We start from the raw sequence: 23,747 nt of genomic DNA, 5'->3' as shown, positions 1-23,747 counted from the left end.
GATTGGGATTTGTCTATAAAAGTTTCCCTGAAGAAATACCAGAATAAATTTTCTACAAAAAAATTGCAGATTTACTCAGATGAAAGAATTAGAGTAGGAACCTTCCAGACTAGGAGAATACTAAGATAGGAAAGTGCTTAGTGAGTTTCTAAAAAAAAGAAAAAGAAACATCTTCACATGGATTATAGAATTCCTGGGTCTAAGGTTCTACTTTAATCAAGGATCAATTAAAAACATAATGAAAATTAAAACTTTAAACTGGCAGCACTTGGGAGACAATGGTAGGAGGATCGCAGTGAGTTCGAGGCCACCCTGACAATACATAGTGAATTCCAGGTCAGTCTGGGCTAGAGCGAGACCCTACCTCGAAAAACAAAGAGAAAAAAGAATTGAAATCGAAATGTCTATTGTTTTTGGCTTTCAGCCCCAAAACACAGAACAATATGTTCTTAATCTCTATTTGAAAAATTTAGAAGAGAATTATCAGCCAAGAACCCAGCACTATTGTTAATCCTTCTTAAACATGACAGTCTGCCTTGTAGAACACACTACACATAATGTTGGCCTAAGTCAGCCAATCTTTCTGAATTGAATACAATTTGGTGGGATGGAGGGGTCTGTTGCATTGCCTTTATCTAAATGCTATTTAAAACAGACCTTCTACTAACCGTGAGTGATTTACAGGTTAGGACTGCCAACAGTTGGTTATAAATACTTAAATGGATCAAAAGGAAAAAAAAAAAGTTCACTATAAGAAAGAGGGACAGAAGTCAGGTTTACTTCAGAAAGCCATGAGAGAGAATACCAAAATCTACAGTGGAAATAGAAGGAAAGCAGATCATGCTTATGAAAACAAAAGTTGAGGAGCTAGTTTAAAAGTTTTCTTTGAACTCATTGAGGTAAGTAAGTAACTTCTATTAAGCATGACAGAGAACAGATCATGAGGATTAGAGGTAATAAGTCATTTGCCAAATGTCGAATCATAAATGGGAGAGTGACCTGGTCAGGCATGTCTGATCCAGGAGTGAAGTTTTCTACTACTGTGCCATATGGCACCAGCACACAAATAAAGGATAAAACTTTATTGCTAAAGCTAGAAAGAAAAATTAAAGGTGCTTTTTGCAGTAGTTGTCAAACATTGTTAAACAATCCAAAATTAGGAACTATCCATGCTATGCTAAACAGTCTTTTTATTATGAATGGTTTCTGGAGATACAACTGAGCTCTTAAAAAAACATTTAAAACTACTTTGACCTTTGATCAGCATAATTTCCTGCAAACCTTCAGGCCTTTGAATTTTTTTGATGTAGTTCTGTCATTGCGAATTTCATCATTGCTTCTTCACACTGTTCTTCAAAAAGTTCTCAACTTGTAGTTATTCATTTTTTTCTTTCGAAATCTGTGATGGAAAACCAATTTCTTTCATCAGGCCTTTATTGTTGCACTTCTGTCTTTTGAGATTAATACTTTACTGACCTTTTCCAGCACAATTATATGTTTTATATGTAATTCTTAGGTTAAAAAAATTGTTTGAATTTGAGTTTTTAAAAACCATGGGGGGGGGGGGGTTGGAGAGATGGCTTAGTGGTTAAGTGCTTGCCTGTGAAGCCTAAGGACCCTGGTTCGAGGCTCGATTCCCCAGGACCCACATTAGCCAGATGCACAAGGGGGCACATGCGTCTGGAGTTCGTTTGCAGTGGCTGGAGGCCCTGGTGTGCCCATTCTCTCTCTCTCCATCTGCCTCTTTCTCTCTCTGTCTGTCACTCTCAAATAAATAAATAAAAAGTAACAAAAAATTAAAAAAAAAAAACATGGGGGATAAAGGCAAGGGAATATCTCCATTCAAGTTTAGTGGAGTCTTCAATGATAATACTTCAATGATAATAATTGCATAATGGTAGAAACCTCTACAAAAGTTGCACATCAAAATGAAAAATATCACTCCTCCTCCACTCTTCATTCTTCAGGAACACAGATTGGTTCTTTCCACCTCTAAACCCATCCATTCCCTCTCACAGAGCAGCAGTGTAGCTCTCCTTCTCAGAATCCTTGGCTACAACAGACTGGCCTGGGTTTTGAGCAATGAATGGAGGAGTTCCAGAGAGGAAAGGGGAACTGTATTTGAGGAAGGTGGTGCAACAGGCACTGAGGGAATGGACAGCCCAGGCAGCTAGCTCTTTCCTGGTTGGGTTGGGGAGAGGAATCCTTCATATTCTTCCTTCCCCTCTTTGGTATTATTTAGAGTGAGAAACACAAAGCTAGCCAGACCTCTTTGACTTCATAACCAGTTACAACACATGTCTACAGTTCAATCCATTATTACCTTCCTCTCTGTGTGAAAATGGTCTTTAGCATGAAGCATGCCATGACTAACTCAAAGCAAGTCTATTTAAGTGGAACCTTTGAAGACTATCAATTGAAATTTGCAAGCAGCAAAAAAAAAAAAAAAAATCATAATAATAATAATCACCCAAGAAAAAATTATCTAGCAATATTAAAACCAAGAATTTCTTTCTCTAAAGGATGTGTGCTTCATGGTGTGTCCCTGTGCAGTATTACTCTGTGCCAATAAGCAATGTCTCAAGGTGATGAGGCACTTTAAGCAGAGAGCAGTTATAGTCAACAAAGTTGTTCCAAGTCCCCTCCGAACCAAGGCTGAGTTCTCATAGGTCCATTTCATGAATTGACAGAAGCTGCAGGAGAAGCAACTGATAAGGAGCATCAAGACATATCATCAGTTATATCTTGCATCAGCCTTTGTGACTGGGTAATTTTGAAGCTATTTTTTAAACCTGGCTCCATATGAAAATCATCACATTCCATGGATTCTTTGGTTCATTCAGTATTTCTATTTAAAACTTGGTTCCGCATAATCTTCTCTATTTTCTCTACTTCCTTGTTAGGCTCAGACTGAAGCAGATTATACAAGGGAAAGTGTTTAAATTAACCTACAGTTCCAAAGGGTAGAGTCCATTGTGCCAAGGAAAGCATGAAAGGAGCAGGAAGCTGGTGTTACATCATCACTCTGGCATGGAGGAAGTAGAGAGCAAGGGATAACTGCTGGTGTTCAGCCAGTTCCCTGCTTTTCACATGCTCTAGGATTCCAGCCCAGGAAGTGAGAGTGTCCACAGTGAAGAGGGATCTTCCCACCTCAATTGACCTAATCCAGATAACCCCCTCACAAGTGATACCAGGTCCTATCAAGTTTACAATCAATATAAGCCACCACATCACTATGAAAAATGTGTGCTTCTGCTCTCCCTCACGCCAAGGGACCAACAGAAATGTAGAAACCATAGCAGACACAATAAAATCCTATGAGCAGGAGGGGTAAATTTCTCTAGTAGATGCTGCATGTATTCCATAGATCATGCTAGCTACTGTTTCTAGAAAGTGTAACAATAGAAAGAACATGCAGCTTTGCTAAGAGTATACTAAGTGAAGTTCAAAGCTTTGTCCATTCTGCCAGTGCTGTAAGAGCAAGACTGGTGAAATGGCTGAAATGTCTGCCCAGCTTCACTGAGTCTAGAGGTCTTAATAATGTCTTCAGTTTAATCAACAATAAGTAATGCTTGGTTTAAGCAAGTGTATTTAAAGTAAATTTCAAAATCCTGAAATGCAAAATAGGAACAAGACAAACCTTCCAAGCTGGGCATGATAATATTCACCAGTAATCCCAGCACTTGGGAAGCTGAGACAGCAGGGTCATTGAGAATTTGAGGCCAGCTTTAGCTGCACAGTGAGTTCAAGGATAGCATAGACTCTGCAGTGAAACACTGTCTCAAAAGACTGTTTAAAAAAGAAAAGAGAAAAATTTTAAAACACACAAATCTTCATGCATTCTAATTAAAGTTTGCTTGGTCTTAGGAGCATGGCATTCCCACAGACATGGGCTATGCAGTGGCCCCTCACCACTCAGGTGTCTACCCTGTGCACGTTCAGCTTTACGAGGCCTGGAAGAAGGTTTGGGATATTAAAATCACCAGCACTGAAGAATATCCACATCTGAAACCGGCTAGACATCGGAGAGGCTTCATCCACAAAAACATCATGGTGAGCGTCATCCTATATGTACAGGATATAACCTGATCTTCTAGATTCACAGTCCACATGAAAAGACAGAACAAAAGAATAGCAGAAAGTTAAAAGTGTGCTTAGGAAGTGTCTTGCTGTGCAAAGAACATTTCTCATATTGAAGGAAGGGATGTTCTAATTAAAGACACTTCAATTCTTCAAATACAACCTTTAATTCTTTTTCCTGACATTACTGCTGGTAAGCAGTCACTGATGTCAAAATACTAAGAAAATATTACATTAACTTTGCACATAATTTTAGAAGCCATCATTCTTCCTAAAGTAATTTAGTGAGTAAAACCCATACAAACTCTATATAGCACCCATGATGCCCATTTAAAAACCAGTCAAAGTACTTTTTCCCTTTTACTATGCCAGACCAAACAAAAACACCTCAACTATTTGCAGCAGAAATCCACCCATAATCACTAACAGAGAACAAATGACAGACGGTATTAATTAAATCATTACTGCCCATGGCCTAGTTTTCCCCAGAGCTTCTCTGTTTTGTCTTGTTTTTCTACACTGGTGGTAAATGCATCATCTCAGAATGTGACTACCTATGTGAGACCTCTCTTATTGATTTATTCCCCATGTCAGAAAACTCAAGAAAAGTACTGGTGAAGATAGAAATGGCCACATCTTGTGATGAAACAGTCCACAGAGCCCTATCTGATGAACCCTACTAAAGCTCTGTCAAACTGATAGATTGAACAGATCCTGCCTTCTGGGATTATCTATAGGTTATTACCTTTCAGATAATTTTCTAATGTCTGTAAAAGTGTAAGTTGATATGGCATTTGACTTGGATCAAGTCACATCTTGATGTGTCCTTCAGCACCCCCCACAACAAAACAAAACAAAAGCTATAAATGAAAGTTGAGGGTACAGTGGCAACATTCTATCTCAACTTGTCCTTCCTCTTCACTGAAAGTGAAGTTACTATGCTTCAGTCTGCCCAGAGAGTGGTTAAAACACCTGCTTTGTATCATAATTTAAAAGTATTCAGTGATCTCGTATCACTTTTAAATTATAAGTAGTTTGATGGCTATGAATCTCTTAAGACCATACTAAAAGGCATTCTGTCTCATTTCTGTTTCTGCCAAAAAAAAAAAAAAAGAAGAAGAAGAAGAAAGAAAAAACTGGCTGAAATTTGTTTCTTAAGATATGTTCATTTTGTGTTCCCTTGAAAATATATTTCACCTAATTATAAATTCATGAATCTTGCAGAGAATAAAAGCTCTACCAGATTTCATGTTTGGAAAGAACTGTCCCTGTAGTTCCACTTTTGCATGGAAACTCTCTGTATTTGATTTGTGGGCTCTTGGGTGAGAATTATAATGAAAAATATTTACTAGGAAGTGGACTATGCAATAAAAGAGACAGGAGAATGCTGGGGATCATCCAAATAGGGATACAAGCTGACAACATAGGAGCCCCAACATGGTCTCCTAATAGAGATCAAAAAGAAAGAGAATAAGGTACTGCCAAGCCAGATCCATATTTTGATAATCAGGTGAGGGAAATTTTTTATGATCCATCCATAAATCAAACTCAAAAGACTTAAAATGAAATTCATCTTCTTCCCTCTGAGCCATGATTGATTCTACTATCTCTGATTCAGCTCTGTAATTATACATCCCACTGAGACTTCCAGTCTCTGAATTCCATTAAATATAGACATCGAAGGCTAATAACTCTGTGATTTAAATTTAAATTATTTTAACTTATCAAAAATAAAATAACTTCTAGATGTAAGTTTTACCAATTTACCAAGGTAATTTTTATATATTTATTATATATATACATATATATATATACACATGTATATACATGTGTATATACATGTATATTATATATACATATGTATGTATATATAGTAGAATTGTCTTGCTGCACTGTAATCCTAGCAGCAAAAACGTAAAGTGTAATTCCTTCTCCCTACTGATGCACTGGAAAATGAAGTCAGTTATTAACTTAAAGTGCTTTTTAGGATATAAAATTTTCCAAGAACTGGATTTAAAAATTGCATTACATATTCACAGTATTATGAAAAAAGGACTGTGTATTTGTAAAATTCTGAGCACATAATATTTTGAAAGCATTTATTAAACTAAAAATGCTGTAATAGGAGGATCGCCATGAGTTCAAGGTCACCCTGAGACTGCATAGTGAATTCCAGGTCAGCCTGAGCTAGAGTAAGACCCCACCTTGAAAAAAACAAAAGCAAAAACAAACAAAAAAATGCTGTAAGAATCAAGAGAATAAAGAGAACTGTTTGCTTGCAGCATAAGCAGAACACTCTCTGTGTAAGATGCTGAACTGAAGCTTCCAAAATGCATTCATTGATTTTTCTGCCTCAGTTATGGAGTGGCAAGCAAAGGTCATCATGGGGTCACATATAAGAATTTCCTAGAAACGGTACAATCTTACACAACTTCTTTTATAATTGCAGTGGTATTTTATCAAGAAATCTATAAAAACTGTTGAAGGCTCAGTATGTAAGCCTGAGGGGTTCTGAGACCACTAGACTTCAGTTCCTCAGGTCCCACATAAAAAGCTGGGCCTGGCCACACACATATGTAACCCCACCTGCAGACTGGACCTGGCCACACACATCTATGAGCCATCTTCAGAGACTGGAGGAGAATCATGAGGACTTGCTAATGAGAAAGCAGAAGCAGCAGCTGAAGCTTAGGGAGGGATCCCTTCCGAAGGAAGTACTAGGATGAACGATAGAAAAGGACACCTGGAGGTCTCTTTTGGTCTCCACATGCATGTGCACAGCATGTGACATCTGCACCCACATATGCATACACCACATATAGCACACCACACCATGCATCCTCCCATACACACAAAAAAGACCTCATCTCAAATGAATATGATAAAAGCAAAAATTGTTTTTATACCTAAAGAATAAAAAACATTCTACTAGATAACCATTTGTCATTTTATTTGTGACTTTGTTAAAGTTGCTAACTAAATGGATAGTCTCATCATTTTGGAACTGGCAGTGTCACATATAGAATTTGGGGGCAATTATCACAGCTTACATTATGCCTTTCACACTAGAGCAGACCCTGTGATTTATATTTCAAGTAATTATTCTAATTTAAAATGTTACATCCTAAAAAGCACATTAAGTTAATAACTGACTTCATTTTCCAGTGCATGTGTAGAGTCTGGGAGAAGAAATTACACTTTACATTTTGCTGCTAGGATTACAGTATAGCACAGACAATTCCACTATTTTTTAAGGATCACTTTTACTTACTTTTATTTCTTAATAGTACTTAAAATAGAAAAACAGCTGAAATAATTCAAGGCCCATTTCAGATTTCAAACACCTCTTGAACTTCCTGCACTTTCTTCTGTGCTAATATCATTCTCTCTTTCATAGAGTGGGAAGGACTTTTCCAAGCCCGAATTATAGCTCGATAATTATGCAACCTGTGTATCACCTGTCAGGAGAAAAAAAAAATTAAGTGCCAAAAATCAATTGGTAGAGAGGATCTTTTTCCTCACATGCTAATCTTCCTTTCAGGTTCTTCCGAGACAGACCTGTGGGCTTTTTACTCATACAATTTTCTACAAAGAATATCCAGGAGGTCCAAAGGAACTGGACAAGAGTATTCAAGGAGGTGAACTCTTCTTCACTGTAGTACTCAATCCAGTAAGTACTTGGAGTTATTCTTCAAACTAATGATGAAAATTGAAAGGGTGGAGGAAATGACCTTGATGGAGAGGCAAAGGACTGAGTAGCTGTCAGTGAAATCAACAGGAACTTCGGCAATAAAAGAGTCAAAAATAGCAGGGAACCACATCTAGAGACAGACACATTCTTTCTCCTAGTAGCAGTGGCATGAGGAACATAGAGCCAAGTTTGCAATGTGAAGCAACCCCTCCCTGACACTGGAAAGTGATTAGAGTTTAGTTCTATAAATTCCAATTTCCACTGGGGACAAGAGTTGTACAGTTAGGCAATGAGTATTTCTATTTCTCTCCTCTCCTTCTACTCTCAGACATAAGTACTGGTATTTCATAAGAATAAAGGAGAAGAACTAGCAAAGCAAATACAGTCATTTTTCTACATTCATGCTAAATCTTGCCTGCAAGGTCACAGAGCATTCCTATTTAATGGGCTACTGCTCTTCCTCCTTCACTTCTTATTTTTTAAAATTATTTTTTAATTTAAACTGTAGTTTATTATTTATTTGAGTATGTTTTTGTGCATTCATGTGTGCACATTTTGTCATTGCCTCCCATCTCACCCGTCACCATGCTGGGATTACGGCCCACCATGGCTTCTGGCTTTTTATGAGGGAATCTGGGGATTGAACTCAGGTATTCCAGCTTGATCAGCAAGCACTTTATCCATTGAGCCATTAATCCAGTCCCTCCTTCATCTCTAATAGTAGTCTGTTGGCAATAAAATGAATCATTTGCACATGTTCTTTTTGTGTTTGTTTTTTCTGGAGGCAAATGTTATTAAGTTGTGTGGTTAATGAACAGCTTATTAAAGTTAACTGTACAACAAAAAGTTGTGACTTTTCCTTTGTGAGAGAATAGAAAAAAAACTAAAATTTATTATTTATGAATTTAGTTTCTTTTTTAGATATATGGAATTATCTATGGCATTAACAATATTCAAGATAGAAAATAATAAAACAATAATAAAATTTCTTTCAGGATAAAATTTGGGTTAGATAGAAATAAAGAATAAAATTTGAAATGCTCATACCTTGACCTTAATTTTACAAGCCCTATATATGAAATTACATGTATGTTTTATCATCTACTGCTTTCCAATAACTGGGCAATACTTTAATCCCTAGAAAATGAGGTACATGAACAAGGAAGTGCTCTTTGGGAAATAGTATAGTGAAAGGGCAACTTATCTTTGGGAAAGTCTGAAAGTATGTTCAAAACTGAAAACAGTTTGAAATTGTGCAGCATTTTAGCTTTTAAGAAGGTTGTCAAACTTCAGACCCACTAAAGAAAAAATTCCGATTTATATTTAGAAATAGCCTGATTTTCCTAGCTTACCCTCTCACAAGTGGTAGTGTCTTCTAAGTCAGTTCATATGCCTTTCTGCTTTTTCTCCTTTAATTCAACCAGTAATGCAGAGGGGAAAAGTTAAATTGATATGTAAATATAAGCGAACGAGTCAGCTGAAAAACTCTTAAAATGCTAAAACCTGCTAACAATCACTTTAAGATCCTTTAGTCTGCATGCTACACAATTCTGATAGAGCAATGGAATTATGAGCACTCTAATGGTTTCAACCAGTAGCTGCTTGAATGTTTCAAAAGAAAAAACTTCCTGGTAGTATTATGGCAGAACTTTCTGAACCAAGTGAAAAAAAACTTAAGATTCAGATCACTCATGTATAATGAATCTACACTAAATTTTTTACCCATTATGTAATAAATATTTTCATTAAGAACAGTATATTATTTTTTTCATTAAAAACTCTAATAGTCAAAACGGGCGTGGTGGCACACACCTTTAATCCCAGCATGTGGGAGGCAGAGATAGGAGGATCACAATGAATTCGAGGCCACCCTGAGACTACATAGTAAATTCCATGTCAACCTGGGCTAGAGTGAAACCCTACCTCAAAAAACCAAAAAGTAATTTTTTTAAAAATTTCTAATTGTCAACCTTGTGTTAACCTTGGCATGAATTTGATTAACTTAGCAAGCTCTTTAGCAAATGTTGCTACGTTTTCAAGCCTCTATCAATAATGTTTTGTAACTTTCTCTGTATTTATAAAGAGATCCATAGGAGATAACAGGAAAAGAAAAAAAACAACATTGTTCTTTCTTGATTTGGAAAAGTTTGAGAAGATAATTATTTTCAGACAAACACTTGGACTCAAACTATGTGACAGGTCTTATCATATACCATAGGTCAGACAAGAAATTTCATCTGATCCACCAGGTCCAACTTGGGGTAGGAATTCTTATCTGGAGACATTTGGCAGTGAAGTCTATGTTTAGACTAGTGAAGTCTGCTATTATTAGTGATGTCTGCATCTCAGGCTAGAATGAGAAGGGGGCAGGTTTCCATTAATTCCCAGATGGAAATTAAATGCTGAGTAAAAGTTTATGGTAAATCTTACAAGCTTCCAGCTATAGGAAAATATGTCATGAATTATTAGATGACAGTCTTTATTAGGGTACAATAAGAATGCAAAAAAATCTTTATGATGTTAGATTATGTATTAGCTGAAAGTAATGAGTTTTAATTATAGTGGACTTGAAAGGTTGATAGTTCAAGACCAAGTGCCACCATAGGTCTCAATTAGAAGTATTATTTTCTGAAAATGACACATGAGGTATTTTATGGTGAAAATATAATATGTATGGAAACATAGAACTTAAGTACATTCAGATACATTTGAGTTAAAACTGAAAATGCAATCTGAACTTTAATTAATAAGAGTTTCTTTTTTTAAATTTATTTTTCAAGGTAGGGTCTCATTCTGGTCCAGACAGACCTGACCTTAGGGTGGCCTTATCACTCACAACAGTCCTCCTACCTCTGCCTCCCAAGTGCTAGGATTAAAGGTGTGTACCACCACACCCAGCTCTAATTAATAAGATTTTTTAAATGCTATTCTCATGAATTAACATAATACCAAGGTGCTAGAATAGCTCATTGCTGGGTGACAAGTGTCTGCAATAAAGTACATTTCAGAGTTTAACTGGAAAGATAAGAACAAAGATAAAAAAAGCTTTGAATCAAATAACTTTCTGGTATGAAATGTTCACCTGTTAACAAAGTATCTTTCATTGCTATCAACAATAAAGTAGATGTAAAAGAAACCTACCAAATCTCAGGGAATTTTGTGGTGGGGGCAGAAAGATTCTAAGAACCGCAGAATGGGACGGAATATCCAGAGGCATTGAGCCTCCCCACCCCCACCACCAAAGTCTGACTGTTACACTCACAACTCATAACCCACAACCCCATGGTGAAATGAGCAATCCCACTGAGGAGGAACCTCAGTGGAATGGGGGCAGGGAGGAAGGAAATGATGGAATCAACACAAGATTTGTCTATGCTAATCTACTTAATAAAAACATATGCACATCCATTTGTAATTATGCAGCATAGCACCTATATATTTGTTCCTAATTGTTACATAATAATTATATAATAAAAAGCATATGAGGGCTGAGGAGATGGCTTCATGGTTAAGGCATTTGCCTGCAAAGCCAAAAGACCTCGGTTCCATTCCCCAGGACTCATGTAAGCCAAATGCACAAGATGTTGCATGAGCCTGGAGTTTGTGTGCAATGGCTAGAGGCCCTGGCGCACCCATTCTTTCTCCCTCTCTCTCTCAATTTCACTCTTGCTCTCTAAAATATTTTTTTAAAAAAAGCATTTGGAGTATCTAAAAATGTTAATCAAGTGCATTTAATACAATTAAAAAGTTGCAAAGATAAATTTTTAGCACTGTCTAGCAAGAGAAAACCTTGGCTGTCTCTCACTGATTATTCCCAACATTGAAGTCCTGGGAACCTCTGACATGGGTTGGGTGCAGGCATGTTGATGAGCAGACTTTGAGCTTTATGCCCAGAAGGGAGTAGCACTGATCAGGTATAAGCCTGAGTCCATTAAGAATTTAATTCTTCTAATACTTTTTCTGAGTCTAAACTAAACTATCAACTTTCTGATGATGGTTTGCTTTCCTGAATAGACACTAATATAGGGAAAAAATATATATATATATGTTGATCATGGGAACCTGTAGTCACTGGAGTAGCAATGTGCAATTCCTTTAATTGGTGAACACTGCTTATGTGTCCAATTACAAAGAAGGGGCCCTCTAATTGTACATATTTCTATATTCAGTTACTGCCTGATTTGTACTTCCTTACTTTAAATTAATAGATGACATTCTGGTTTCACGTGTTGGTTTAATGGTCTTCCCTGATTTAATTCTTTCCCCCTGAGTATTGCATTTGTGCTAATTTGAATGTATGCCCCCCAAAACACTCAGTAGTTCTGTTAAAACTTGTAACTTGCTGGGTGTGGTGGTGTATGCCTTTAATCCCAGCACTCGGGAGGCAGAGGTAGGAGGATCGCTGTGAGTTTCAAGCCACTCTGAGACTCCATAGTGAATTCCAGGTCATCCTGGGCTAGAGTGAGACCCTACCTCAACCCCCACCCCCCCAAAAAAAACTTGTAACTTGTATTTCCAGTCACCTGGCTGGAAGAGGTGTCACTGGGGGCAGATCCTGGAGTCCAGCCCAAAGGTGTGTTTGGGGTGAGTCTGATTTACAAACTAAAGGCATGCAGTGTGCTTGAGCCCCACCTGTTTGCTCTGCTGATGGGCTTCTGATTTTGCTCCTGCTTGTGGTGCTAGTGTGTAGTTGTGGCTCTTGCTTGATTCTATGACAAGGGTCCAGCTTCTCCCACTATTATGAAAGTGTCCCAGGATCTGTAAGCCTGAAATGAATGTTGTTCCCTCCATAAATTATGTCTGATTTGGGAGCTCATCCCAGAATCATGGAGCTGTCTACAACAACACATTTTTGTCTATGCTTACCAGATTTTGGAGCTCCTCAGGCTAAGGAACAGACCCTAATGTGTGCCTCTTTCCTCAGCATGGATATGGGAGTTAATGCACACTATTGGAGAGAGCCACAGAAATTCTCCCAATGATCCTGGGGAGATGACTCAGTGGTTAAACCCATGCTGGCCTTGCTAGCATGAGGACCTGAGATAATCCCCAGAGCCCACAAAAAATTGTGGGCATGGTAACACACATCTATAATTCCAGATGGAGAGGGAGAGGATCCCTGCAGCTCACTAACAAACTTGTCTACTCGAATTGTTCACTTCCAGGCCAGTGAGAGACCCTGTCTCAAGAAAAGGCGGACTCTGTTCCTGAGAATGTCACATAAAGATTTTTTGTCCTCCACACACACTTACAAGTATGCATGTGCACATGCATATATATATATACAAGCATGTATATATACACATACACACATAAGAATAATAAATACCCCCAGAGTCATGTTTCCTATGTATTTACAAGCATAAAATTTCTGTATACTCAGACACACATATTCTTTTTTTTTTCGGTCATTTTATTTTTATATACTTATTTGAGAAAGAGCCAGATAGAGAGAGAATGGGTGCATCAGGGCCTGCAGACACTGCAAATGAACTCCAGATGTATGCACCACCCTATGCATCTGGTTACATAGGTACTGGGGAATCAAACCTGAGTCCTTTGGCTTTACAGGCAAAGGCCTTAACTGCTAAGCTGTCTTTCCAGCCCAGACACACAGATTCTTGATCAATTCACAGTTCCGCAAATAAAAAATGTGTTCATTTGTGTGTATGTATCAACTGTTGAGGCATTGCAATTGCTAGGCAAGTGCTCTTCCACTGAGCTAAATACTAAGCAAATTCCCACTTGTTTTAAGTTGTTTACATAAATAACATGTAGATGAGTTACAAGAACTAAAATTTACAAAAATAGCAAAAAAGATTCATTAACAGTGATTATGCCTGCCCTCAACAGAGACTCCTCTATGGAATTTACAATATCTTTGCTTATACAAAAAGAACTAGTACACTTTAAAGTTTTCAGCTCCATCTGTTTCAAGCCATCTTCCTAAGTATGATGACGAGGATTGCTTTGGTTTAGGCACGACTGTACCTCCTGTAGAAACCATATTATAATCACAGATGCCCTGAACAAAGATGTCTCCTTCCTGTTTCAGTGTCCTTATTTCAAATCACAGGATAGTTCTTTATGCTCATTAAACATGCTAGGTAATAAGTCACTAAAAAGTGATGTCTGTGGAATTCATTGTCTCAAACCAACATTCTTGATAATAAACCAGTGTTTGCTTAATTTATTAATCCAATGAATTGTTAGAGGATCCATGTTCTTACCACACCTGCTTGGCATTAAAAGGGAACAAATCTCTAACAGCATGGAAATATTACACTCCCTTCTACATCTATATCCCAAAGAACCACTAGCTAAAATCTTTATGCTCACATTTTATTAAATCCCTGTCTGTGTTCTCAACTTGATATAGCAATGTGTCACCATAACCTTCAATACCCTTCTGTCCAGATCCCTAAAAGCAAATTAGAAGAAACATAAACATGGATACAAATAGAGTAAATAGCTTAAATTCAGAGTAACACATGGATAGTTAACAATTAAAACAAAAAAAAAACACACAAGACAGTAGTCTGCATAAAAAGAAATTAAGTCACATTAACTTTTAAAGGCTATAATTTGTTTATGTCTGTATAATATGTGTGTCTATAAAATTTATCTGGAAAACAACAGCTTTTTATTTTAATAGGAAATACTGTTTCTTTTCATATTTTTAGTGCTACTGTTGATGTTAATAGTCGCAAGCTAGGTTCCAAGGAATGAAGAGGAATAGGTGAAATTCAGCCCTGTGTGAGGAATGATTATATTAGATCACAGGATTCAAGATGATTCCTTGTGTCCTTCCATTTGATTCCTATAAAATGTCTACAATAAACAACTATTACCCTTACAGCCAGAAACCTGATACAAACCATAAATGCTATATTACTACTACTAATGATGATGATGATAGCAATAAGCATAGACTTCTATAGTACTGTATGACATAAAATGCAATAATTTTACATTATTCACAAATCAGTGACATAATTAATATTTATTGAGTTCCAATTGCTGCCTATCTGTCTCATATTATAATTAACACTTGCCTTACAGCATGCTTATTTACATACATGTATTTTATCTCTATAAGAGAGATTCATATATGTTTAATCTTTGTGTTTCTCATTGTATCTGGATCATCAATGTTTTGAATGTGGTAAGAGTCACTTCATATTTTTTAATGCTTGGCTAAATGCCTGAAGGAACATGTTTCAAGGCATGACTGGATTTGTGGCATATGCATATATGAATAACAGCAAGGCTGGATTTAATAAAACTATATTTTAGGAGATTCTCTGCTTGAAGTAAATGAAATTTGAAATTCAGGAAAAATTATAAGTGGCTCAAGCCATTAAAAGGTTTTTCATGAGTAATTGTGAGCAAGCTTAATAGGGAGACAGTGAACTATTAAAGCTGCAGTGGACCAAAAAGTTTTCCTGTTTAACCTCCTTATTTTACCTGGAATCCCAGTAGGATGGCCTGGCTTGATCAGGTACTTCTGTGTACGCCGATGATAACCTTATCCTTCGTAACTCCACATTCAGTGCTTCTGCCACAGTAACATGCTGCTTCTATGTAACTGGTGAAATTGGCCTAATGTGATGTACATTAGCTCTTAATGTGATTCAGTTACCTGGCACTGGAGAAATGTGTAAATGGTTTGAAATTTTAAACTATTATTTAAGAAAAAGTAACTTAACTCTATGTTGAGTTAAAAAAATAATTGTTTCCAAAAAAAAGTTATAATAAGTAGCTATAGGTGAGGGAAAATGTCTCTTGTATTTTTCAAGAACTATAAATAAACAACTATGTTCTTTTTCTTAAAACAATAAAATCTTATTGATAGGAATTATATGTTGATAAGATGCTTACTTTTAAAATTAGTTTTATTTATTTGAAAAAGAGAGACAGAGACAGAGAGAGAGGGAGAATGGGCATGCCAGGGCACCCAGCCACTGCAAATGAATTCCAGAAGTATGCGCCACTTTGTGCATCTGGCTAACGTGGTTCCTGGAGAATCAAACCTCGGTCCTTAGGCTTCACATATAAGCAACTTAACTGCTAAGCCATCACTCCAGCCCAGATGCTTACACTTTTAAAGCAAAACTGTATATTTTACTTATTTGATATCCTCCATATCAATTTTACTTCACTGTAGTGTTCATCTGTACCAACAATAACAGTATAGTAATATCACCATGAGATTAAGAAAGCCAAAAGAAAACATAATGAAGTATTTTAGAACCCCCTCCCCCACACACACACTTAAGAAAATCAGGAGTCATTAGACTAGATATGACTTAGAAATTTAAGAAAATGTATAAGTTAAAGACTGGGGATTAGCTGGATAATACAGCTCTCAGAAATGTTCAACTAGAGTTGTCTCTAGGTATTTTATACTTAAACATGCTAAGACCAAAAGATAAAACATAACATTAGCTAACAGAAAAGTGTTCCAAACCATGCATTAAAAGGAAATTGAGAAAATTTAATTTTAATCAATCAAGCCACATAAATTCTGCCAAATATGAATTCATTATATCACAACTGACTCTTCTTGTGGAGTTATGCTTGTTCCAGGAATGTTAAGTGTTTGGGTGTACATTCCAAGAGGTGACGTAAGACAGAAGGTAGCATTTTTATAGCTAATCTAAACACATTAGAAACCAAGAAAAGGCTGGAAATGCTGTCATGTACCACCGAGAGTCAGAGAAGTGGTACTATTGAGCTAGCTGTATGTTGCATAATAGGTAGCAATACTAGAGTACTTGGCAGCAATTTCCAGAAAACCAGTAGCTGGTTGTAGGGCAGCATCAACAGTACCAAATGTTCATATCTCCCTTTCTTAGCTTTTGGCCTGTAGGGTAAGAAAAAAACATGTTCAGTTGATTGAAGAATTGAATATTGTTAATCCTTGTTTAATCTTTTGAATGTGTGCCAAATAGCCTTTAGCATAAACAGAAAAGTCTTTCACTTGGGATTAAAAAAAAAAAAAGATAAAATAAAATCTGGCTTTTTCCTTCTTTGCTGGAATCTTTTTCTCAATAATCTGTAAGTATGTGTCTCTAACTCCCTGAACTGAACCTGACTTATATTTAATTTTGCATCTTCAAGCATATCACTTTAAGTTAGAATACTTTTGTGAAAATGTGATCTCTGTATCACCTTTTTATAGCAACTTCATTTGAATTCTTGAGTTTCTTCTCTGTGTTCTCACAGCACCTGAATACAACCATAATGTAACTTTCCTACCATATCATAATCAGTTTTCTTTCTCTTCTCCTAGCTCGTGAATTCCTTTATTTAATTTTCTTTTGGCATATATTGGTAGTATGTGTGATGTGTGTGCATGTTCATGAGCAGCCAGAGGAGAACATTAGGTGTCCTCTTTTTTTTTTAATTTATTTTTATTTGAGGGCAACAGACAGAGAAACAGGCAGATGAGAGCGAGAGAGGGAGAGAGAGAGAGGGAGAGAATGGGCGTGCCAGGGCCTCCAGCCACTGCAAAGGAACTCCAGACGTGTGCGCCCCCTTGTGCATCTGGCTAACGTGGGTCCTGGGGAATCGAGCCTCGAACCAGGGTCCTTAGGCTTCACAGGCAAGCGCTTAACCACTAAGCCATCTCTCCAGCCCAAGGTGTCCTCTTTTATTGTTCTTCCACATTGTCTTCAAAACTTGGTCCTTCGGCTTCAAAGGCGAATGTCTTAACCAGTAAGCCATCTCTCCAGCCCCAAAATAAATTTTTTAAGTTATTCATCACATAAGAAAATACTTGTACTTAAAATAGTGGCTACAACCTGAATGTCAGTTGAGTAACAGTACAGCCAGACACTCAATACTGTGTATATAACGACAAGATGAGGATTATCTTCAATTCCTAGAATGAAAAAATAATAATAATCAAAGGAGGAAGGCCCCAATGCACTGTGATTTCAACAATATTTTAAATGGAAAAAAATGTTTGCAATTTGGATAAACATGTGCCACGTTGGATGAGAGAAAATACAGGAATTCTGGATACAGCAAAAAAAAAAAAAAAAAAAAAAAAAAAAATCATGGTTACCTAGAGATGGGTGGAGGGGTGAAAGGAAGAAACATTTCACTTAGTATAACTTTGATTTTGAAAGATGAAGTATTTCAGATGGTCAAAATAATAAATGAAAAGGGATAAAAGATCAAAGCTGAATATGAAAAACAAAGGAGCAAGTAACCCACTTCATTTAGCACATCCATGTAGAGAATGTAAAAAGAAATTAAGATATAATACCGAATGTTAGTTATAAACCTAAGCCTTCCTTAAATTAGAATTTAAAAACATATAGATCTATACATGTCACTTTCCTGGTTATTCTGAACACAAAATATCCCTAAAACATAGTGGCTTTAAAAAATAGCTGTGGTACGGGCACACTTAGATTTTGTGGGTAAGCATTCAGAAAAGACTGCACTGAGCACTTCCAGATGCCAGCCTCTCTTAGGGCTGGAGCAGCCATTCAATACCCAGTAACTGGAGTGACCATGAGCTGCAGGGACACTTGCTCCTCACATCTCAGTCATGGATTTCAGTACAACTGCAGCTCTTTCTAAAGGTCATGAAATACTGCTTTCAAGGGACTGTTAATCCAATTAAACAAGCAATTGGATTATTGGTATTGGAATTTATGGTTTCCAAAATGGATTTATCAAATCTTTTCTTTCTAAGCTGGTGATCCTTGTGTTAAGTAGGAACTGTTTGGTCAAGATAGGGCTTCCAGCTGTTGGGTTCATGGGCAGTGTGGTGCCTGGGACAGGAAAGGAAGGACATGCTCACTGGTCCAGTTTACTTATGAGGCCTTGCCATCTTCTGTATAGTTTGATAGTGCTGTAGAAAGAACACAGGTCACTTTGTTGAGAAATTTGATTCTAGTAGACATTTAAAACCAAGGTTTCAAAAAGTATTATCATGACTTCATAATGGACATCAGTGAAAATGCCAGGTGAAAATCTCTACAGCAGAAGAGAAGGCTGAGGCACATATCTGCAGTAAACAGGAAATGTCAGAGAGGCCTGGCTGAGCATCTTTTGTAGTCTTTCTACTAGGTAACACCATGATTCCACTTCTATATATCTACCATAAGGAAAGAGGAGGAAATACAGGGGAAAAATATTAATTGTAATTAAAACATACTAAAGATCCAGCTGAAGGGAAATGCTTCAATAAGTTACATCTACTTACTAAATTATTATGCTGACTTAAAACTGTGTACTTATGAATAATCTGGCAGTAACATGTTATGGAAGAAATGTACAAAATGAATAAAAATTTAATATCAAGTGTCAAAATTTTTTACACAAAAGTAATGAAAAGATTACTTTTTTGAGAAAAGGTCTCATCTATCCCAGGTTGGTCTCAAACTCACTGCGTATCCAAGAATGCCGTTGAACTTCTGATCCTTCTGCCTCCACCTCCAGAGTCCTGAGACTACAAGCGTGTACCACCATGCCCGTTATACAATGCTGGGAACCAAATTTAAAGCTTCATGCATGCTAGGCAAGCACTGAGCTACTTGCCCAGTCCTACATTGTTTGGTGTTGACAATTGGTTTTTTTTCTTTCTTTCTGCTTGTTCAATAGTTTTCAAATTTCATTTAATGAGTTTCCATCATTTTTTTTTCTAACAAGAAAGGAAAAGTACTAACTTTAAAAGTGCTAACACAAGAGTTCTTTCTAGCAAAGAATAATTAACCTTGTGTAATTACTAATGAAAACACTAATTAAGACAAACTATTTGGATTTAATACTTTCTGAGAATTAAAAAAAAAATCTTTTCTTCAAATTTTGAAACATTAGCACCTTCCAAAAGTTCATGAGAGAAGCCATAAATGCTACTAATAATATTTTAACGTCTCTAATTCTAACCAACAGCTAAGCAAGAAAGTCCCCTTGCAAAGGAAGAAAAGACAGCAAGAAACCCCCTCTTTGTCCACAGCATGCTCCAGGCTGTTGTGACCTTATTGATTTTGGGCAACACCTTTATGAGAATATTTTAACATATATTCTATCTTATTTGAGTTTGATGAGAAAATGGGGATTCAAAGGGATTCATAATGGAACGGAAACAAAAGTAAAAATTTCTGCATCCTATTATCACTGGGTTCTGTTGACAGGAAATTCTTAGTCTATGCTATGACCTTTTTTTTTTTTAATATTTTTAATTTTTATTTGTTCATTTGAGAGAGGCACAGAGAGAAAGAGAGAGAGAATTTTTAAATGGAACTTAGCCATCTTTCTTTAGTTCTCATCCCAAGAGACTCATTACTGACATGCATTAGAATAAAAGAGTGCAAGAATGCTACAGGGGTGGCAATGGGGAATCGAAGCTGACAGAAGGAGTGAAAGCACTGAGTGCGGAGCTGTGTGGCAACAGGGATCGCTATGAAAACACACCCGTCGCCATGCTGTGATAAGCATGCTCAACATCTTTTCCATGTTTGCCAAGGTATGGGAGGAATGTCACACACGTATTTTGCACAAAGGTCATCGCAGCTCTTTCCTTTCAGGGTTGTCAATAGATGAGGTGTTTCTTTTGTTTTACTTTCCTGAAACTTAAAAATCCAGGACAAGACTTTGTTATAGACACCAGCCGATTTATAACCTGAGGTCCCTCAAGAAGCACATATCCAGGTTCACAACTCACTTTTGCATGTGAACCTGACTGAAAGCTGAATGATATGCTTCGGAGTATCTTCGTAGTGCAGCTTGAAGGGAACTGAAGCATCATCTGAAGCTTCCTCTGCCACTGTGGTTTAACGTGGAGGCTGCGCTTTGTATAAACACAACGTCTGTGGTTTAACTTTAGCTGTGCTCCGTGGTCTTCCCATATCATGGGAATGCGTCAGAAGTACAGCTTCGCTTCCTGTGTGGGCTGGAAACTGTTAACAGCAAAGTTTGGAGACAGTCAGAGTGAGTTCTTTGCCATATGTTAAATTAAACTTGATATGAAAAATCATATCAGTTTCCAGTTTCCCAGAACATTAAAAAGAAAAAGAAGTTCCAGCTTTATAAATATAAAAAGCATCTGTCTGCACAGGAAATTCTACTCTGTTATTTTGCAAATGATCCCTACTTATATTTACAAAAGAAATCAGATCTGATGAGCTATATAGGAAATAGCACACTGTTTTGTTTAAAATATGAAGTAGATAGCCCTAGTTCAGTACAGCTAGCTGGACTGTGAACCACCATTGCAGAGGTCTCAACAGTGCTGCCCAGCATGGTCCTAAAGCATATATATTTCCAAATCAAGAAGATGAAATATTTTGAAAGTACAATGCTAATTTGAGCATTTCTGTTGGATGTAATTTTTGTTTCTAAATGCTCCCAACTACCATTTCTAACTCAGGAAGACACAGTCCCTCTAACATTTTACTCTTTATTTTTGTGTTTCTCTGAACTTCAAAACAGTTCTCTCACCATATTGCCCATCAAGGTACAAATACTAATCATTGAATCTTCAGTAGGATGTTTAAGAATTTTTCTGAGAGTACCTTTCCACCTGCTTTGCTACTGTAGTACCTTGTGTCTTTTACTGTTAATCAGCTTCCTGGTCCAAAATCCACAGTTTCATGAGCCTCATACAATTAGCAGATGAACTCCATCAACGTAACTCTGCTCACTGATCACTCTTCATGGAGGTCTTCATGCTATCTTTAAAATATATATGAGAGAGAGGCAGAGAGAGAAAGAAAGAGAATGGGTATGCCAAGGCCTCCATCTACTGCAAAGGAACTCCAGATGCATGCTCCACCTTGGACATCTGGCTTACATGGGTAATGGGGAATCAAACCGGGATCCTTAGACTTTGCAGACAAGCACCCTAACTGCTCACCCATCTCCCCAGCCCTCTTCATGCTATGCTTTTAGTAGCTCTTGTGTTTTCAGTTCCTCTCAGACTTCACATAAACTAATTGTCATCAGTACAATATTTATCCTTCATTTCATTGTTCTTTTGCATCAAAGTCATGCCTAAAAACTTTCTCTGACAAAAAAATCTCTGCTTTTTTCATCTATTAGGCTATCCGTGCAAGTATTTCCAACTAAATTATCTTTATCTGAGAAATTATTTTTAATTTTATTTTCTTCTTTTTATTGCCTAGTTTTTATTCATGTTCATTCTTTTTGTTATTTAAGTCTTTTCTTATTCTCAAATTATTACCATTCCTTCTCCAAAGTCTGAGATAGTGTCTTTCCTTCTCAATCTAATGATAAAAGCATTCAGTGGTTCTCCCAGGTAAATGTGCCTAATCTCTCTCCCCTCGCACACTAGGAGACAAGCAGTGTAGGCTGTCATTAATAAAGGATAAGACTGTATGCATGAGGCTGATGAAAACATCTGAGTGTGTGGTTTGCTCCTGAGGATGTGTAAACATAACAAAATACTCTCTTAGACTGGTAGAATCAGAAAAAAGAGGTGGACATTCAGAACAACATTTGATTCCACTGCAAATCAGAAGGTTCTGGGGAAATGATTCAATATAAATTCATACTCTGAGCATTGCACATTTTTAAAGCCAGTCTAAGTGAGGCAGGAATTGCAAATGTGTATCTTTATATTTTATTAGCTCTAGAAAAATGTCATTTAGGAATGGAGAGATGGCTTAGTGGTTAAGCACTTGCCTGTGAAGCTTAAGGACCCCAGTTCGAGGCTCAATTCCCCAGGACCCACGTTAGCCAGATTCACAAGGGTGTACATGTGTCTGGAGTTCATCTGCAGTGGCTTGAGGCCCTGGGGCACCCATTCTCTCTCTCTCTCTCTTTCTCTCTCCCTCTCTCTCTCTCTATCTGCCTCTTTCTCTCTGTGTCTGTGGCTCTCAAATAAAATAAAATAAAATAATAATAAAAAGAAAAATGTCATTTAAAAGTTAAAATTTTTAACAGTTTTATGCTATATAAAGTATATATGATTGATAACATTATTGTATAAAAATACCAATTAGTTTTAAATTTACTTAATTCTGGTTACTAGTCAACTTAAGTTGAAAAACAAAATCTATGAACAAGCCTTTCTCCTCCTTTTTTTTGTAACATTTTACCATACATTCACCACGACAAATTCTCACAAGAGTTTCTCCTTAAATTACTTGCCTTCACCATAGGGGGAAAAAACGCAAGTAAGCCTCATAACTTTGTGGAGTTATGTAATCAAATTCATGTATTCACTTCTGGCATGGAATGTCTCAACACACTAAGTATATTTGCAGTCTTGGGTAGTAATCCAAGTACTGGCCTTCATTAGAGCGTCCCACCCCGTACTCCAGCTTCAGTCTACTAAGAGTAAGAACCTCTAGATGATAAATGGGGAACAATGGACTTCATCTCTGTTTACTACCTTACACATCTTATTAATAGTTTCTGACTTGTCAGAGAGAGAGCAGGGCAGAGAATGGAGGAGGCAGAGAAGTCAAGTCAAAGAAAGTATATTATAACCAGTATTCTCATGACCTGCTGTGTCCCTTTCACAATTTAGAAGATTAACTGTGGGCTTGACAGGAACCTTTTACCACATTCTCCAGAGATCTGACAGTTCCCTAAGTAATGGAGACAAATACACACCAATCTCTTGGTGTGATCTTCATTCCCTGCTCACCAGTCAAGATCAAGAGATGGCTTGCCCTATAAAAGTCAGGAGGACACACAGAACACCAGTAGCTCTCATTTTTTAAAACTTATACTTTCCAAACTCCTAGTTATGTCAATATTAGAAATGCACTGGCTATTTTCCGCAGTAATTCCACTTCCAAGAATTTATCCTTGGATATACTTGCAAATGAGTGCAGTGATCCATAAACAAGGTTATTCTTCACAGTGTAAATTCATTATGGCTCACTGAGTAAAACATAGAGCAACAGATGTTAACAGAATATTTACATAATGTGTGTGAGAATTGTTCCTTATATCCACATACAGAAAACCTCCATTACAATAAGAA

General features: G+C 37.0%; 1 protein-coding gene across 4 annotated transcripts in view; it reads left to right on the top strand.

Moving 5' to 3' along the window:
• Ndst3 (N-deacetylase and N-sulfotransferase 3) overlaps positions 1-23,747 on the top strand; it is a 183,239-nt gene that overhangs the window by 100,538 nt on the left and 58,954 nt on the right. For all 4 annotated transcript variants that reach the window (XM_045144424.1, XM_045144423.1, XM_045144426.1 and 1 more), the window contains 2 exons: positions 3,868-4,053; positions 7,622-7,750. In XM_045144424.1, the coding sequence (XP_045000359.1) occupies positions 3,868-4,053; positions 7,622-7,750 (315 nt within the window). The remainder of the gene's footprint in view (positions 1-3,867; positions 4,054-7,621; positions 7,751-23,747) is intronic.

Source organism: Jaculus jaculus, chromosome 2 (assembly GCF_020740685.1).
Source record: "Jaculus jaculus isolate mJacJac1 chromosome 2, mJacJac1.mat.Y.cur, whole genome shotgun sequence".
Classification (NCBI taxonomy): domain Eukaryota; kingdom Metazoa; phylum Chordata; class Mammalia; order Rodentia; family Dipodidae; genus Jaculus; species Jaculus jaculus.
This window is presented reverse-complemented; position numbering and strand designations above follow the sequence as displayed.